Source organism: Rattus rattus, chromosome 5 (genome assembly GCF_011064425.1).
Source record: "Rattus rattus isolate New Zealand chromosome 5, Rrattus_CSIRO_v1, whole genome shotgun sequence".
Taxonomy (NCBI): Eukaryota; Metazoa; Chordata; class Mammalia; order Rodentia; family Muridae; genus Rattus; species Rattus rattus.
Genome location: NC_046158.1, coordinates 65944330 through 65963788, shown reverse-complemented (window position 1 = coordinate 65963788; position 19459 = coordinate 65944330). Strand labels below are relative to the sequence as shown.

At 40.6% G+C, this 19459-nt stretch overlaps 1 protein-coding gene across 8 annotated transcripts in view; it reads right to left on the bottom strand.

Annotated features, from left to right (window-relative positions):
• Ambra1 (autophagy and beclin 1 regulator 1) overlaps window positions 1–19459 on the bottom strand; it is a 188797-nt gene that overhangs the window by 99001 nt on the left and 70337 nt on the right. For 3 of the 8 annotated variants that reach the window (XM_032903707.1, XM_032903706.1, XM_032903712.1), the window contains 2 exons: window positions 15794–15880; window positions 11050–11229 (listed from right to left, as the gene is read on the bottom strand). The exons of 2 other annotated variants lie outside the window; for them this stretch is intronic. In XM_032903707.1, coding sequence (XP_032759598.1) covers window positions 11050–11229; window positions 15794–15880 — 267 coding nt within the window. The remainder of the gene's footprint in view (window positions 1–11049; window positions 11230–15793; window positions 15881–19459) is intronic. 3 more of the 8 variants (XM_032903709.1, XM_032903713.1, XM_032903710.1) reach the window with 2 other exon arrangements.

Sequence of the window (19459 nt, the reverse complement as noted above, 5' to 3'; positions counted from 1 at the left end):
AAGCAAAACACACACACACACACACACACACACACACACACACACTAAAGAAATGGTGAGGGTGGGCTGAAATACAGCCACATGTAATAGCTTTAAAATGTTTGGAAACTGAAATATTATATACAAAGGAAAATAAGAGCACAGCACTCAGGAGGCCAGTCTGGGCTGCATAGTGAGACCCAATCACTAAAAACAGACAAAGACAGAGTGGGTATAGCTAGCTCAGATATAGGCAAACTCTCAAGTGGATGGCACTCTGTATTCAGGTCTTTAAGCATCTTGGCTAAAGATGGGTCAGCAGGAGCTAAACAGCATCTCAACATCATTCAGGTAAGCCTCTGAACTCAGTGTTAAAACTCCAGCAACAGAGAAAAATGACAGGACAGGAACCTCAACTATTAGGAAAATATAAAACATGGGAAACACACAAATGAGATGTTTGAGGGAGAAACCAGCAAAATCCTCTAGGAAAAAAAACAGCATAACAGATGAGCAGCACAAATGTTTATTAACCAGAATAAACCTTGAAAATATGTCAAGGTAGCAATGATCAGAATGTACAAAAGCCAAAGTGGGTGACAAGATGGGGAAATAATTTTGACACAGCTCCAAATAAACTCAAGGTGGGAAGAATAACTGATTTTATTACCTAGAAAGAAGGGGGTTTGGAGACGAATGGGGACAGAACAACAAATTTCATGCACGGGAGATTTAGGAGGAAGATAATGACAAGAGCTCCAGGAAAAGACCAAAGGAATTAGATGCACTTAAAATAAGGTATTTTAAGAAGACAAGGAGCCTGCTATTCACTTCACTGCTAACACAAGGTCAGCAGAAAGCAAGCTGCAAGAGTTAGAAAGCAGTGAAATAAGTCAAACAGGACTGAAGATAATGCCAGATGAACAGATCTATAGTTGGTTGACATTAGCAGTAGTAACGTGTGCTAAACACTGGGCTCTAGAATAATATAGTCAACAACCTTTTATGGGAAGGAAATAAAGAACAAAGTGTGCAGATATGCTAGTACTATCTCTCTACCAAGAACTACTTTAAGGGAGCATCAGAGAAATCCCCATCAATTTTAACATTCAGAAGCAGCCTGTAAGCCACCAGGACAGAAACTGGCTGTACTATTAATGGCCTTCCCAGTTGTTGAACTCTATGCATCTTTGATTAACTCTCAGAGGGGTACTTTGGAGAGGGAAGGGGACTAAAATTTTGTTTAAATTATTTTATAAAGAAAAAAACTCCTTCAAACATGTGCTGAATAAAAGACAACAAATCTCCAGGACAAAAGAGACACAACAGCAATCTGTTAAATGTCCAGGATTAATAGCCTCAGAGAGAGACCGTAATTTAAATGAATAAAAAATATCCCTACAGACTGTTGTCTGAGCCCTGACCAGACAGTCAGGTTGTCATTGTTCCTCAGTGACAAACAGCTCTGACATGAGCCTTGAGGAATGAATCTATTGCATTCCTAAAGCTCAAAGGCCATTGTCTTCCCAACAGTACTTTTGATTTTGCTAAAAACAAAACAAAACAAAGCAAACAAACAAACAAACAAAAAACCCAACCAACCAACCAACCAACTTGTCTAAAAAAAATATTAGAAGGTCTACTTAGCATTCTTGTCTCTGAGTGGCACAGTGACTTTTGTCAGTTCTTTCCTTACTGCTGCTATTAGAACTGAGGCACAGCCTCTATTTCCAGAAACTACACTTACAAAGGTCTTAAATTTTTGTCCCAGCTGACATCCTTTTTAAGAAACCTAACAATGTATGTCTCCCAGAACAACAAAGTCTTAATTTTTCTCCAAGGAATAGTAATATGAGATAATTATAATTTACAAATTCTTGTCCTCCCTTCTTCTACCTCCTAATCTCATTTGCCTACATTATGCAAATTTATATTCATATTGTGCATTTTCTGATAAAACAACATATAAATCTAAGTGGTAATGTCTTCCTCCCTGGACTTCCTAGCTGTTTACAATCTTCTATATTTTCCCATTTTCAGCCCAGACACAATCTATTATATTCTATTTTCCTTTCTTCATTTCTTATTCTCCATTACCCAAAATAAACATTCATAATGTATTTTATTTGTTCAGAAAGAGTAGGATTTCTATAGCTGTCAAGCAATGTCACACATTTCTAAGCAACCAGTCATAATCCTTGGTAAAGTAGTATTTGTAAATATATTGAAGCTTGACAAATACTAGATCGCTTTTTCCTCTTCCTCTTCAGGAGGTCCCCTTACTTTCTGAGAATTCTCATTATTTTCTCTTTGCTGAGTATCAAGGAAAATCTTCTAAGGCAGTTAGCACCAAGAGAGATCCAAGAACCTTAGGTGCTAAAAGAAGCACCAGTGTTGTCCAATTTCCTTTGCTATCAGACACTGGAACCTGGGGAACAGGACTTGTTCTCAAACCAGTTTTTCTACATCAGTACACCAGCCAAAGTAGGCCCCCTTCACTAATATTTTTTAGAGTTTGCTATCTAAATAAGCACTGAATAATTGCCCCAATACACACAAAATCCAAACTTCCAGTTAGATGTTACAAGCTTTTTATAGCACAGGCTCAACCAAGACTAGAACCCAGACAATAGGAGTTAGCAAACAACGATAAAAGATTCCAATTCCAAGCAATGCTGTTCTATGGGTCACTCATTAACTTACAAACACTTCTAAATGGTCTCTAGTAATAGTAATCAAAGTCTGAGGAAGCATTCTATCTAGAGAAGTAAATGAGATGGCTGTCATTTCAAAGGCATCCACAAATACGCCTCTTATTCTTGGAAAACATCAAGTAAGCTTGCATAGCGCCCTATACTTATAATGCCCCTACTCAGGAGGCCAAGGCAGGACAATCATATGAGCCCAGAAATTCAGATCCAGCTTCAGGAACATGCCCAGTCTTGAAAAACAACAAAAATTTGACACCCAGATAGGGATGATGATGAGTGTCTTTAGTTCCTGCATTCCAGAGGCAGAGGTAATATCCCTGTGAGCCCAGGGGCAGCCTGACCTACATAATAAGTTCTAGGTCATTTAGGGCTACAAAATACAACCCTGGCTTTGTTTTTAAAAAGGTATCTATGAAGAAAACACTAAGGACTTTCACAATAATTCTTAAAACATCTTCACTCTTACTAGCCCATTACTACTCAACTGGTTCTTCTACATCAGTTGACTTGTCACATTGTATCACCTTAATTAGGGATGTCCAAGTAGCTTCCTAAAGCACATGCTTAGTAATGGCTGCTTTTAATAAACAGAGTCCAAGTTTTCTGCCAGACATTGCAAGCCCTTCACAGTTTTCAGTTTTCTGATTTCTCATTTCACCAGCACTCTATAGCTGTAGACAGAGATCTATTCAGGCTTTCAAATAAGCCCTGATCTTTTACTTGTTATTTGCTTTATCTAGCATATTCTTCCTATACCCATCCTCCTCACAGATTCATCTTTCAAAGTCCAGGGGCTGGGGAGATGGCTCAGTGGGTAAGTGCTGCTGTGGAAACCTGACAACCTGAGTTTGGATCCCAGAACCCATGAAAAAAAAACGATACAGTGGTAACCTGTGCAGAATCCCAGTATATACCTCTAGGGAAATAGACAGACAAGAAATTCTCAGACGCTCAAGAATCACCTACGTTGGTCATGCAACAGTGAACAAAACAGAGACAATGTCAGGTAAAGTATAGGATGAAGCCCAGGACATCCATGCAGCAGGCTGCAACTCTTCCCCCACTACTCCAACAACTCCCACACAATTTACAAACAAAAGTAGTCCTATTCAGTCTTCAAAGCCAAGCGCAAATTATGGAGTCTCCCATTTCTCCAAAATCTGTTCTTGTTTCCTACAAAGCTGGTTAAACATTTTATTGTAAGTATAGTATCACAGTCTTTCAGATATTTACTTTTTACTTTATATTTTATTATTTATGTATGTATGAGTGCTTTGCCTGCCTGTATGCACCATAGAGGCCAGAGAGGCACTGGGTTGCCTAGGACTGGAGGTATAAACAGCTGTGAACTGCTATGTGGGTTCTGGGAACTGAGTCAGGGTCCCCTGAAAGACCAGCCAGTGCTCTGAATTTCTGAACCATCTCTCCAGCACCCTTTCATATACTTAAATAAAAATCTGACCATTTTACTCTATAACTAAAATGTTTGAATTTCACCATCTTAACAGGATGAAGCTCATTTCAAAAGGCACACATGACTCTAAGATCTGCACTTCTATGACTCCCAAGGCTCATCTTTTTAGATAGATTTGAACTTTACAGTGACTATTATAGTCACATCTATCAAAAATCAAGAAAAGCCAACTGTCAAAACAATTATGCTTTTCTTGTTTTGTTTTCTCCCAAGTTTAACTACAGAAAGACCCTATTTTTAAGACTGATGCCTGGCTAAGGATGTAGCTTAGTGGCAGAATACTTGCCTAGCTGTCTACAAAGAACAACACTGGGGAGTTGTTTGTTTGTTTTTAGAAACAGGGTTTCTCTATGTGTAGCCCTGGCTGTCCTGGAACTCACTCTGTAGACCAGGCTAGTCTCAAACTCACAGAGATCTGCCTGCCTCTGCCTTCCAAGTGCTGGGATTAAAGGTGTGCACTACCACCTCCCAGCAAGAACATCTTTTATAGTGCAGTTTCTCTTACACTTCTAAAGTTTGTATGTGAAAGGAAGAAATAAGACCATTTCAAAACGATACATCCATCAATCTCTGAAGATTTCAGATGGCAAAAGCTGCCTTTCTCCTTCTTGGCTATGAGTTATATTTATTAAAGACAAGTCAAGAACTCCTACAGAAACCCTGGAACTTCCTAGCTCAGAAGAGAAAGTACAAACAAATACGAACTGAAGACATGTGGCTTCCCTGACAGAATTCCTGGCGAAGATTTGAAGTCAATGTAGGAGTCTCATTCAGGATCATTACCTGAGATCAGGAGCATTATTTATCTGGTTTTTAACATACTTCCTTTGCCAAGGGCTGAACTAAATCTCAGTTATATCAAGTGGGCAGAGTAAATTGTAAACTAAAGGTCAACAACTTTTCCTATGTCATGTCCAGCCAGATGTCAGAGCTGATAGCCTTTGGAACTCTCCTCAACTATATACCAAACACAAAATCTGTTAAGGATATTCATGACACAAGATGCCTAGCAAGGGGACCAGAAAAAGAAGCTCAGGCAGGTGAGGTGGTGCATATGCTTACAGTCCCAACTACTTGAGACGCTTGGGTGGGAACATTACCTAAACTCCAAAGTTTGCAATCAGTCTTGGAAATAAATCAAGAACCTGTCTCAAAAACAAAATAGAGGTAGAGAGTTGGCTCAAAAGTTAAGAATAGGGGTTGGGGATTTAGCTCAGTGGTAGAGCGCTTGCCTAGCAAGAGCAAGGCCCTGGGTTCAGTCCCCAGCTCCGGAAAAAAAAAAAAAAAAAAGTTAAGAATACTTGCTGCTCTTCTAGAAGAAAGAACTGAGTTTAAGTCCCAATACCCACAACTAATCACTTTCTGAAACTTCAGTCCAATGCCCTCTTCTGATGAGGCACACATGTGATACACATATATACACAGGCTAAACACTCATGTGGATAAAAAAATATAATATTTTTAAAGTATTTATTGGGCAAGGTGGTACACACACTTTAATCCCAGCACTCAGGAGGCTGCAGCAGGAAAATCAAGAGTTAAAAGTTACCCTAGGCTTCAATAGTGAGACTATCTAAAATTAACAAAGGGGCCATCCAAGATCAGGTAGCTTGCCTAGCAGGCAAGAGGCCCTAGGTTCAATTCCTACTACTGCTCCGCCCTACCTCTCAAAAAAAAAAAAAAAAAAAAAAGGAGGAAGAAAGGAAAAAAAAAGAAAGGGTAGGGGGAGAGAGGAAGGGGGAAACAATTCTAACTAACCTGGCGACACAACTGAAAGTCTTAAAGATTCTCCCTGAGATTTTCCAAGTACAGCCCAGTGTCAAAACCATGAATAAAGAAAAGGTTTATTCTTTTCCATGCTAGCAACAATCCTTAAGAAGCTGAATATAATTACCAGTGGCTGTATGTGTGCAGGAAGTTATTTGTGGCTGATCTAATCTGAAGCATCTCTAGTTCTGTCATTAGCAAGTATCAGATTATTTATCCTTTGCCTTAGAAGGCAAAGCAGCTACAAAAAGAGGCAGAAAGGGCAGGGAAAGAGTCTAGAATCAGAAGTAGAATAACAGAAGAAAAGAAAGGTATAAGACTAGCTAGAATCAAGGGTCAGTGAGATAGTTCAGAATGTAAAAATGTTTGCCACAAAAACCTGGCATGAGTTTGACTACCAGATCCCACCATAGAAGGCGATAAATTAAGAACTACCCCTCCCCCCTCTGGTTTTTTAAAACGCGAATCCTCTATGTGTCCCTAGCTATCTTGGAACTTGCTTAGTAGATCACGCTGCTCTTGAACTCAGAGATTTATCTGCCTTTATGGTCTGAGTGCTGGAATTAAAGGTGGGCACCGCCACTGCATGGCCCCTCTCTTTCTAATAGTGATTTTAATTAAAAAAAAATAAAGATTAGCTAGAATTATCATAAACACACACAGTATTCTTTTGCAAGTCTTAGAAACTACTGGAAAAAGGTACTTTTCTTGTGCTTTTTGTATCAGTTACCTGTCCTTTATCTAACGGGACAGTTAAAAATTAAAATAGGAATTTTGCTATGCTTACATGACAACTACATTCAAGTAAGCAGTCTGTGCTCTAACACAGGCAGACAGTAATGTCAATGGACAGACACACCTTTACCCTGCTTGTGAACATTTTATGCAAAGACAGTTGGCTGAGGACTTCAGAACAGACCTGCTGACAGCAAGTTTCTGGACATCCTATTTGTACATTTTGATAAACACCGGGATCCTGCCATTTCAACCCTCAACACAGACAGAGATGAATGGCAGGAGAAGATGCTTGCCTAGAAGACAGTCATCAATCCAGACTACAAAAGAATAGAAAATTTAACCTGACCAATTTCCAAGGGCATCCTCCCTGAGACAAGTCTGAAAGGTCTATTCCACAACAAGTATATGAAAGGACCCAAATATGATTGTACATCACTGTTATAAGATTTTAGATCTAAAGACAATAAATATTCTTATTCATATTCTCTAATCTGATACATTTCTGATATGGTGATATCCTCAGTCAAAGAACAACAGATGAGAATGATTTATTAGCCCTTTTGTTTGGTCATTAAAAGGATTCAACAAGACAAGGCACAGGCACTGAAAAGCAGGGTAAGCAGCCGCAGCCATGATGGATCAACCCGAGTCGCCAACGGTATAGTGTCGGTATAGTGCCGCATGCTGCTCTGTGGCATTTGGGGCTGGGCAAAAAACCCAAGAAACAAACAAACAAACAAACAAAAAAACACAAAAGAAAAAAATGTGTTTTAGTATAACAATTAAAAAAAAGGATTAAAAAAAGGATTCAACAAGAATTTTAAATCTATTATTTATATATAAAAAGATGTGCAAATAATCTACAATGAATACATCAGCAATTGTTACATATACATATGAGATGGATACTTTGGCTATATATATCTATACTATATATACTATATATACTTATAAATATAAGTTATTAACAACTCTGCATATAAACACTATAGTAGCTGATATTTTTTGATGATGAAAGAGAATGAAAGAAGACATAATCTGATTTCCTAGGCACTTTATGCTTCTGGATGAAAACTGTTCAAGAACAGTAAAATGAATCTATGACTGAGAAAAAGGGAGAGTGGAGAGGATGATATTAGGCCCTACAGGTAGGATTGTGATGTGCTCAGAAAATACAGAAACCCAATAGAACAGTATCTCTTTAGGCAGATTCCAGATCACAAAAACCTTACCTGCTTCTCTATACTAAAATAGCTATAATTTATGACTATATAACATTCTCCCAACCCACCTCACACACATCTTTTCTGAGAGTTGGAGATATGGTTCAGCAGTTAAAAGCACTTACTGCTCTTCCAGAGGACCAAGGTTCAGTTCTAAGCACCCACCCACATGGAAACTTAGAACTGTCTGTAACTCCAGTTCTAGGTGACCTGATGCTCTTGTCAGGTCTCGGTGGGCACCAGGCACCACGAAGGTTCACAGATATGCATGTAGGCAAAATATCCACACACATAAGTTAAAAATTAATTATCCCGAGCTGGGTGGTGGTGGCAACAAAAGCCTTTAATCTCAGCACTCTGATGGCAGAGAGAGGTAGGTGGATCTCTGAGTTTGAGGCCAGCTGGTCTAGAGAGCAAGTTCCAGGACAGCCAGGACTACATAGAAAAACCCTGTTTCAAAAAAAGAGGAGAGAAGGAGGGAGGGAGGGAGGAGGGAGGGAGGGAGGGAGGGAGGAGAGATGGACGGACTGACTAAATAACATCCTTTCTAGCTATCAAAGCTAAGGAATAGGATTATGGCAAATAAATTAGAACAGGAGGCTGTTAATTTCTGCCTCTCCCTTGTGCACTAGAGATGAAAGGGAGCAACTACAACCAGTACTCAGCTTATAGGATGAATAGGACAGAAAAGATAGAAAAAGAAGGGACAGCAAGTCACCTCTTTCACTGGATGTCCTTTACTACTCATGTTACGGTAACTGATCCATAGCTGCTATCAAAAGCAAGATTATAGTTTGTACCAAAACCATCTTCTTCTAAAAGGCAAACATCTGGAGAGGGCCATATAGGTGGGGCATTAGGGAGATCAGCCCATGACTAATAAAGACCTAGGAAAACACTGGTAAGCTGACGAAGGAAAGGTAAAGAAGGCAATGTAAAACAAGGTCATGCTGAAGCCCAGGGAGATGATGAGAGCACAGGTGGGTTGGGGGAACACACACAGAAGGCAGTCTGACAGAGGAAAATCGAGGGGGAAGGAAGGGGAGAGCGAGGAGGTGGCAGCAGAAGAAAGGGAAGGTAAAATGAGAACAGAACATTTTAAACTAACCCAGAACTCCATTGTGAAGGACAAGTCACGAGGCAGAGTACAGCTGAAAGGCATGATCCTCACATCACACCACTGGTTAAGAGGCAATTTCAACTTCAATTTCAAGCATGCATAGAAAGAAGCAAGGCAAGCCAGAGTCCAGAGTCCTAGAGCACTACAGAATAACTGAACTAAAGTCACCCAGGTTTTTTCACAGTATTACAATGGCAGCAACCTCACTACAAGTGTTTCTCTCTCCTCTCTCTTCTCTACTCCTCCTCCATCACCCACAACTGTGTGTATGTGTGTTGCGTGTGTGTGTGTGTGTGTGGTGTGTGTGTGTGTGTGTGTGTGTGTGTGTGTGTGTGTGTGTGTGTGTGTGTGTTTATATGTTTGCAGTGCTGAGAAATCCAACAAAGGACCTCACATGCTAAGCAAGTGAATTACAACCCAACCCCATTGGCATGTATGCTTAAACTCCTTCCCTAAAAGGACCCTTGTGCTAGAAAAATTACTACATCTCCAGTATAATGTATGTCATTATAGACATCTATAGGCTGGCTCCCTTCACTGTTGGTACATGCAGCCATCTTACCCAGGAGGACAGATAGAGAAAAGGGCATGCCGAGGGTCAGAGAGCTGCCAGGCTCTTCTTCAGTGATTACTGACAGGACCAGCATACTCCTGCTCCATCTGCTTTGTGCTAAACCTGTATTTGTTGAACATAAAAATCTTTTCCCGGACATTGTATGTTCCTCCTTTTGCTTCCCAGGATTCAAATGTTCATGTGTTCACCATAAGCATTGGGAAGGCAAGCTGGAACAAAGGTTATTCCATTGTATCTTAGTCCTTTCTGGCAAAGACATCAAATATACCCTGTGGCTCTATTGCAAGATAGCTTGTGGGAAACTAACCATGCAGCTGACAAGAGGAAAATGGTTTGGGGATAGGTAAGAACCCTTAAGATTCCAATCTACCAAGGCACATCAAGAAGGGCAGAGGAGACTGTCATATTCCAATAAAGCCATCACAAAGGGGAGGGGATGCTTCTTTTTTTCTTTTGCATGTTAAAAAATGACAAAATGCAAAATCAAAACAAAAGCCAAATGTCTAATTTGATACAAGCTAGGAAAACTCAATTTCAAGCTGGGAGCACAACAAATGGTAGAAAGTCAGGAACAGAATATCCGGTAGGCGAAACTCAGCAGGAGGGTTGGAAAGCACTGACTCTGGAACTCGGGGCTGGTCCTGCTCTTTGGCCCTGTCCTCACCCCACTCAACAACATAAGAAAAGAAAGGAAAAAGAAGAGAAGGGAGAGGCTGGAGAGATGGTTCAACAGTTAAGAGCACTGACTGCTCCTCCAGAGGTCCTGAGTTCAAATCCCAGCAACCACATGGTGGCTCACAGCCATCTGTATTGGGATCCGATGCCCTCTTCTGGTGAAGACAGCTGCAGTGTACTTGTATACATTAAATAAATAAATCTTTAAAAGAAGAAGAGGAGGAGAAGGGAGTGGAGAAAGAGGAGATGCATCATCAGCCCCAGTTGACAGTGGTCTCAAGCGAGTACCTTAACCTGACAGGTAGATCCAGGAACAGAAGACTAAGTGGAGGCAAGAGAGTCAGATCTCAAGGAATCAGTTTATTCAAGGAAATCTAATATTTATAATGAAACCTAATTGTCACCTCTACTCTAGTTAAGAGAAAAAGCACCAAGCCTCCTGCTCCTTTTGTCCTGTGAAAATAGCCCAAGAAAAGCATTTCCACCACACACACCACTAAGAGACACAAATAAGACCAGGAGAGCAGCCAACCTCTTTCCACTCTGACTTGTGGCCCAATGGGCTGTCCCTTCCCAGAGGCTCTGGTGAATCAGCAGTGTAACTGCCAGAAATGGGAGTGCTCCAGGTACTTGAAGCCCTACTGATCCTCAGCCCAGCTCGCTACTTAAAATAATAACTTAGGAGCTGGAGACAAGAGTACTCACCACTGCTACAAAAACAGTGGCCCACTCAGAAGCACTCTCAGTCTGGGAGGAAGAAGAAGGAAGCAAACTGAGAATATACTTACTCAAAGTCCTCAAATTCCAAGTCGGTTCCCTCTACTGATGGACCCTGGTTGTCTGAGGAAGAAGAGGAGGTGGAAGAACGAAGCCGATTCTGTTGGTAGCGCATGGAGCGCTGGCGAATACTGTCTCTCCTTGAGAGATACTGGATCATCCTCTGGGCGTAGTATGCAGCAGGAGATAATCTGAGAGAGACAGAGATGGACAAACACAAACTAGCACTAATGTGGGGAATACTGTTAAAGATAAAAACGCCAACTTTCCCATGGCATCTCCCTGCTGAGGCAGCACTGGGTATGTGAGAAATGGAGAGCATTTAACTCACCAGGAGGTTTGTGCTGCAGAATATGTATACCAGACCACCCCAATGCTTCTGTTCTGCGATAAGGCAAACAGGCCACGTAATCAGTCATCTTCTCATCAAGAGTGGCCCTTTCCCAAGAGGACTAGCACTGGGCCTCTCTTCTTTCTCAGGCTCTTATGGAACCTGGCTTAGCTTCTAAGGGTGTCCTTAAATAGCTCTTCCTTACTCAGTGTCCATACACAAAGTATAAGAAATGAAAAAGACTTTAGTAATCAAGTCTGGACGTTTTACAGATGAGAGAACAGGCCAGAAGATGATATAAAACTTCGATGATTAGCAAAGATACCCAGAGGTAACCTCTTTACCAGGACTTCTTTCTTCAACAAACACATAGAGCTCCAGCTTTCATCTAGCTCCTTATCATCTTTGTGAAACCACTATCTCCCTCACTCGCAAATTAATCACAGTTTTTGTGCGTGGAAAAGTATCCAGGATAGGGATTGAGAGTCATTTTGTATTTCGGAGGAAAGAAAAACCTAATAGAAAAAAGAACTTCAAATTTGTAGAATTATAGCAATGGAGAAAACATCTCCTTTGCTAGGGTTCCAATAAATCAGTCTCGACTCCAGCTGAAATCAAGGACATGTCTTAGCTCTCTAACAATTTCTAACATAATTCTACACATTCCTTCCCATTCTTAAGGTTTTCTTCCATCTTTACAACATTCTTCTGTAATAAAGGCTATAAACCAAGAACAATAGAAAAATGTCTTATATGATGTTAAGAGATTGCTAAAGAACTCACAAGGATGCAAGTCCACCACTGAACTTTATCACACAGAAATACACAAGAATATAAATGAATGATATATAAATTACATGAGAAAGTTCATTTGTAACACTGTCATCAGTAGGGAAAACCTGAGAAAAACCCAGAAACATACCAATAGACTAAGTAAATTGTTTCCACACAAAGAAACACCAGGGAGCCATTAAAAAGAATAAACTGGCTGGGCAGTGACACAAGCCTATACTCTCAGCACTACAAAACTGAAGCAGATGATCAGGAGTGCAAGGTCAGTATCAACACACAAGTCTGAAGCTGGCATGAGCTATATGAGACCCTATCTCAACATTTTAAGATGTATGTACATGTAACAAATACCCTTATCTACTCATAAGGCAACTCTTCTAAAAGAAAATTTTAAAGTAGAGAAAGGGTTAGTGATAGATATATACTGTCTATATATAAAAGAAAAAAAAAAACAAGTCACAAACCTGGGAGATTTTTACATTTTTATAATATTTGGATAGTGAAAAGGGGAGGTGTATTTTGTCTTATTGAGAATACTAAAAAAACTGACTTAGAATAGCTGTATTTAAATGAAAGAAAAGTATTTGTTGTTGGGCACACTTGTGTGACTGTAATCTCAGCTACTCAGGAGGCTGAAGGACTACGGCTAGGAGACTTGTAAATTTGAGGTCAGTTGGGCAACTTATGTTAGTAACAGAGGCACCCCCAAACCTGCAAACATCTTGCAGTTCCACCTGTAGTAACTCTGAAACTTTGTTCTCAGGAGTTCTACCTTCCTAGGCTAAAAGAGTTCTTGTAGTCAACTGCAATAGCACCTAAGGCTGTAGTTAAAGCTGTCTGTCCTTTGGGCTAGTCATTAAATAGAATTCTCAAGGAGCTGGCTAGTAATCATTGCAACTCTAAGTTTACATGTTAAAATAATATACTACACTGAGCACACTGACTCCAAATTACCTTTGTACAGTAGGTGGGCAGAGACATGCAGAAGCAGAAGCTAATCAGACTACACCAAACTAATCAGACAACAACAACCAAAAGGCTCAACTCATGATATTTTCATTACTCATTTGGATACCTGTTATCAATCATTCAACCACTAAACATCAAACTTTGGACAGAAGTCAGTGCCTTTATGTTGTTATTTTAACCTAACATACTAAAATCTTCCAGCAGAAATTAAATGTGGATTAAATTTAGAGAAGAAAATATGTAACAGGCCAGAATTGAAGGGAACTGATGTGGAAGAGAGCACAAGTGACAATAAGTGCACCCATTTCTCAGCTATGGATGGTCAGAAAAAAATAGGAAAAAAAAAATGGACTATTGCTGGTAAAGGGTTAGAAATAGTGTTGTTGCTATAATATTGAATAAAGACTACCCTTTTGTGTAGAGACTTAAATACAGCATTGCATAATCCTAGTTGTTTAATTACATTATAGGAATTTCTTAAACTATGAAACTATGTTACCAGATACAAATAAACAAAGGAAGAGAGAGTTCTAACATAGTTTTGCCCTCTTATGTATCCAGGAGGAAAGGAAGGTTTCTACATACTTTAGAAAATGTCTCACAAAACCTTTCCCTATCCATATGATATAGGACACAAGTAAGAGGACAGAAGAAATGAGTACTACATGAGGAGATGGTAACGAATGCCCTTCTACTGAGGGGACCCAGGACCGTCAAGCAACCAGGAAATGTTCCAAGTGAAAATCTTAGGTATTTAAGAAGCCTTTCAATAGTAAAGAAATCCGAGCAGGAATAAATAACAGAGTGCATGAGAGGACAATAACCGTAATCCTTACATTCTGAGGCAGAGGCAGAAAGATCACAAATTTGAGACCAGCCTCCACTGGCTACACAGTGAGCTAGAGGTCAACCCAAGCTGTATATTTGGCCCAGTCTCAGAAACAATCACTAAAGTTTCCCAGTTGAAAATTTCTGAGGATGAGATTCCTACTGCTGTCTGAAACTCACTATGTAGAGCAGGCTGGCCTCAAATCCAGAGATCTACCTACCTCTGTTTCCCAACTGCTGGAGTTAAAGGCGTGCATTGCGACAGCAGGCTTGAAAAGAAACTTTATGGCAGGAAGTTGTATTGATTGTTTTATGATTCTAGAAATTGTGAAACTTTCCCTTCTCTTTTTAAGGACTTATGTTTTTCCAACATAATTAGAGACTAATATAAATGTCCTTGCTTTGATCACCATCTGAATGCCTATCTAATTTTAAAGTCTCCACCTCTGCTGTCTGGACCCTTGGATTTGATACTCCTGGGATAAGGGAAACGCTGTAGGACCATGGAAGCCTTTGTTCCTCCTGTTCCTACTATCTTGGTGAGAATGTGCACTACTGCAACAGAACTGTGGCAACGACAAAATCACTATCTCTGCAGTCAAGTTGGTCTATAAAGGTGTTTCCAGGTAGACGGAAAAACCTTAAGACTCGTTTAGTTTTATCCGGCCTATACTTTGACTTCCCTAGCCCACCACTGTAAGTTATTCATTTTCTTATACTATTTAAATAATAGTCAAGTCAGCTCTTTTCAGATCTAAAAATGTCATCAAATCCAGCTATGGCAACCACATGAGGCTGCTCTTTACTGAAAAATGTTGTCCTACAACAACTTAATGTTCCGGCCTTGGTTTTGTTAGCAGCACCCTCAGTAGCACTAGGAACTTTAGGATGGTCCCTTAGGCTCAAATGAAAAAAATTTCTTTCCCCCCAACTTTTAAAAATTTCAGGCCTAGAAAAATGTTTGGCTGGGTGGATAAGGGAGTTTGCTGTAAAAGCAAAAGGGCCTTTGTGCAATTCTCCAGCACCCATGTAAAAACTAGGCATGACCCAGGTATCTGTGATTCCAGCACTTCAAGAAACAGAAAGAGGGATACCAGGTCTGCCTATATACAATGGCAAGCTTCTAGTTCAGCAAGAAAGGCTAACTCAAAAATGAACGATGATGACGATGATGACAACAATGATGATGAAAATGATAATGGGAAGAACAGAGAAAGACTCCAAAGTCTTCAACTGGCCTCTGCATGTGCCCACACCACAAACACACACATATACACCCACACCCACACCCACACCCACACCCACACACACAGTTTCAATAACCTTTCAAATGTCTTCTAAAACAGAATAAAGCAAACACTTCAGAAAAATGACAATTTCATTCCATTATGCTTCCTTTATCTCTTCTTTTGAATAGTGTCTAAAAACTGGCTTGATTTCTTTTTTTTTTTTTTTACCCTTTTGCTATTGTAAATTTGTTTAATGTTAAGTATCTTCCCTACAAATAAAATGTTCAAAACTTTGGCTCTTCTTTTGGCTGTTCATCTCACAGCCAACAGCCTCTTGAGTAGCAGGAAAAGAATACCTATGCCCTCTACAGGTAGGTACACGAGTGTCCCCCAAAGGACCATGGCTCAATTATAATCCTCTGTCACCAGAGATGCCATTCACTTACCTGCAAGACTCCCCATCACTTGAGATCCCTGCCTTAACACTGTGACTGAAGAGTAAAAGAGCACCAGGACCAGAGAGGCACAGGTGGGGCTTCCCACAACTTGGCAACCCCAAGGGCCGCCCCTCCCCCCTCCTAGTGCCATTTCTCACTTTGGCCTTACCTCGCTGGGTCTGGGTAAATTGGGTGCTCTCTGGATCCTGCTCCATCATAACGGGATAATGAAATGAGGGAAGACTCCAGCAGCCTCCTAGCAGAGATTAAAAAGATGGCAATAATCCCTGTCAATTTCCAACTCAGAGCTCAGTCATAAGAGAAATGGGGGAGAGGTAAATAAGATCCCCCTTCGCAGTCAGCTAGCATCTATTATCTAGGGTGTTACCCTTCCAACAATTTAATTATATAGAAACATTAATAAATGGAGCACTACGGAGGTCCGTATGGACAGGACCACTGTGATAAGCTGAATGCTGTTCTTCAGTGAAATACTCGCAATGCAGCAGAAACGTGACCTTATACCTCTTTATTGCTCCTTCAGCAGACAAACAGGCTAGAAGCAACAGAAAAGGAAAATGAGGCATAGAGAGAGAGAGCATCACACAGTTATCCTGGCAATCGGCTCCTGTGCACCATCACAGTCCACACACCCTCATCTATGCCTTCTACCCTACCCACACCCTCTTTGTGAGAAAGAGTACTCTTGGGATTCTCTTAATAACTTGCAAAAACCTTTCCTTTTGTTATCCTGACCCATCATAAATTCCAACTAATGATAGTAACACACATTTTATCAGGTGGTTTTTTGGGTACCAGGCCTCAGCACACTGGAGATCTTAAGAATTACTCTTAACACTGGGACTAGAGAATTAAGTACATGGGCCCACGACACACAACTATTAAAGATTCCCATGAGGCCTGTTTAAACTCCCGAATGCTTCAAATCTCTAATGTTGTACTATACAACCTTCCAGAGGCTAGGTAGGAAACAAGTGCCTACTGCATGTAGCTATGGTGAGTAATAAACACTAGCAAACAGAAAGACTGGAATCCTATCACTCAGCTATAGCCAATTGTTACCAAGCTCCACCCTGGTCAGTATTGCTGGCTTGTTGGATTTTGAATAGCCAAAATCTAGATTTCTGCATGAAATTTCATGGTTAAGTTTTAGCAAACAAATACAGCAAAGGTTATTTAAATAAAACACATCCAATAAACATGTGTGGTCCAGGGGCTTCCTGGTTTACCATACTACTTCCCAGCTCACTCATTCATATATATATATATATGCTTGACAGCCATGCAAACTCCTAATGCAGAACACATCTCAAAGGAAGTGGTCTCAGAAAAAAACTGCATATTGTTCCTCTCCAGAAGCATCTTGCCTGGCTCTCCCAGGAGCAGGTCTCCGGCTCCCTGCCAGATCCTTCCTTAAACAGATCTGCAGGGTAAGAACAGCAGCTACCCTTCTTTTCCAATTGAGTTAAGAAAATTCAACGTTATTAAAACCAGCTGGCTTTAGGTATAGTCACGGGCAGTCACTATCCCAGCAACTGGCCCACAGTGGCATCTCCAGTCACAAGCAAGACAGAAACAATTGACACCCAGCACCTTAGCTTTACCCATTCTGCGTGGACAAGCAACCATTAAAGTATATTTTCTACTAAGATATGGCCAAACTTCAAAGAGCAGTCAATAGAAAGAATACAATATACCAAATGAAGAAGAAAAGAAGGTAATAAAATCCACCTTCTCTCTAGTGATATCACTATTTGCAACAGCAGAAATGTTCTATTTCATTATTCTAAAACACACTTTTTTTCATATTCCAATGTGTCGTAAATTGGGATAAATCTTAAATTATGTGATACAGATTAACTAGCATATTTCTCTTTCTTTTCTAACATTACAACAAAAATAATGTCATATCTAGGTCATTCAAATGCAAAACAGTGTGATGGTTAGGGAAAGTCAGTTTTTAAGAAGGCTGTTGTACAAGTCATTTATTTCCTCTTTATAAAACCTTATTTCTTCTTTTTATTTTATTTTTATTTTTATTATTTTTCCCTCCATCTTTATTAAATTGGGTATTTCTTATTTACATTTCAATTGTTATTCCCTTTCCTGGTTTCCAGGTCAACATCCCCCTAACCCCTCCCCCTTGCCTTCTATATAGGTGTTCCCCTCCCCATCCTCCCCCCATTACCACCCTCCCCCCAACAATTACGTTCACTGGGGGTTCAGTCTTGTCAGGACCAAGGACTTCCCCTTCCACTGGTGCTCTTACTAGGCTATTCATTGCTACCTATGCGGTCGGAGCCCAGGGTCAGTCCATGTACAGTCTTTGGGTAGTTAAAGCCTTATTTCTTAACTGACACATAAAAACATACAGGAAAAACATGTTTATTTCCTCAAATACTTTATCATTTATATTTAAAACTGTGAATTTTTTCCAGTTTCTTAAAATATACAGTATTATATGTTATTATAATTAACCCCCTCTACAACAGCACTTTTTCCCCCTTGTTTGAGACATGCTGGCCCAGAATGAAAACTATTCTGGTTTCTGGCCTCGAAGTGTTGGGATTATTCATATCCTAATAAAACCTTTTTATTCTAAGCTATAAAACTTAAAACCCATTGACCAACCTATTTTACCTATATAGTACTAATAACATCATTCCCCAAGAGCAGGGTAAGAACTGAAGAATGAAACAAGGTCTAGGAATAGCTGCCTGCCTTTAGAACCCAAAACTCAAGTGCTCTTCAAGTGATGCTGAGTATTCCTGACTCTAAATAGCTGCTTAGTAAAGCAGAAGGCCTTTGGTGAGAAGGCTTTCAGAGTGACCTGCTTTGTGAACTGGATAAGTTATAAAACAAATATTGCCCACTACCAACTATGTCAAGGCAGTGACAGAGCTCAGAGGGAAATAAGAAGGTTTATCAGGGATGCTAAAAGAAGATTCCTAAACTTAGAACAATCTAGATTAGATGTCAATTTTAGTGACTCCATTTGATATCTTGCATATTCCAGTTCCCATCCTAACTTTCTATTTTAATCAGGAAGACTTCTTATAATCAGAATAGCATCAAAATGTTAAGCTTTGTACCAACAAACAATGCAAAAAAATTGACCAGCCAATGTTTATATGTACATGTGTAAGAGTGTGTGTTGGGGTAGGGGGAGAGGGGGAAGGGGGAGGAAGAGAAGGGAAGGGAGAGAAAGGGGAGGGAGAGAGGGAGAGAAAGGGAGAGAGGGAGAGAAAGGGAAAGAGGGAGAGAGAGGGAGAGAGGGAGAGAGAGGGAGGGGAGAGAGGGAGAGAAAGGGGAGGGAGGGGGGGAGGGGGAAAGAGGGAGAGAGGGAGAGAGGGGAGAGGGAGAGGGGAGAGGGAAGGGAGGAGAGAGGGAGAAAGGGAGAGATGGGGGCAGATATAGAGACAGAAAGACAAAGAGTAGAGAGAGAGACAGAGAGAGAGAGAGAGGGAGAGAGAGAGAGAGAGAGAGAGGAGAGAGGGAGAGAGAGAGAGAGGGAGAGAGGGAAAGGGAGAGAGAGAGGGAGGAGGGAGAGAGGGAAAGGAGAGAAAGAGAAAGGGAGAGGGAGAGAAAGGAGAAAGGAGAGAGGGAGGAGGGAGAGGGAGAGGAGAGAGGGAGAGAAAGGGAGGAGGAGAGAGAAAGGGAGAGAGGGAGAGAAAGGGAGAGAAGGGAGAGAGGGAGAGAGAAGGAGAGAGAGGGAGAGAGGGAGAGAGGGAGAGAGGGAGAGAGGGAGAGAAAGGGAGAGAGGGAGAGAAAGGGAGAGAGGGAGAGAGGGAGAGGAAGAGGGAGGGAAATACTT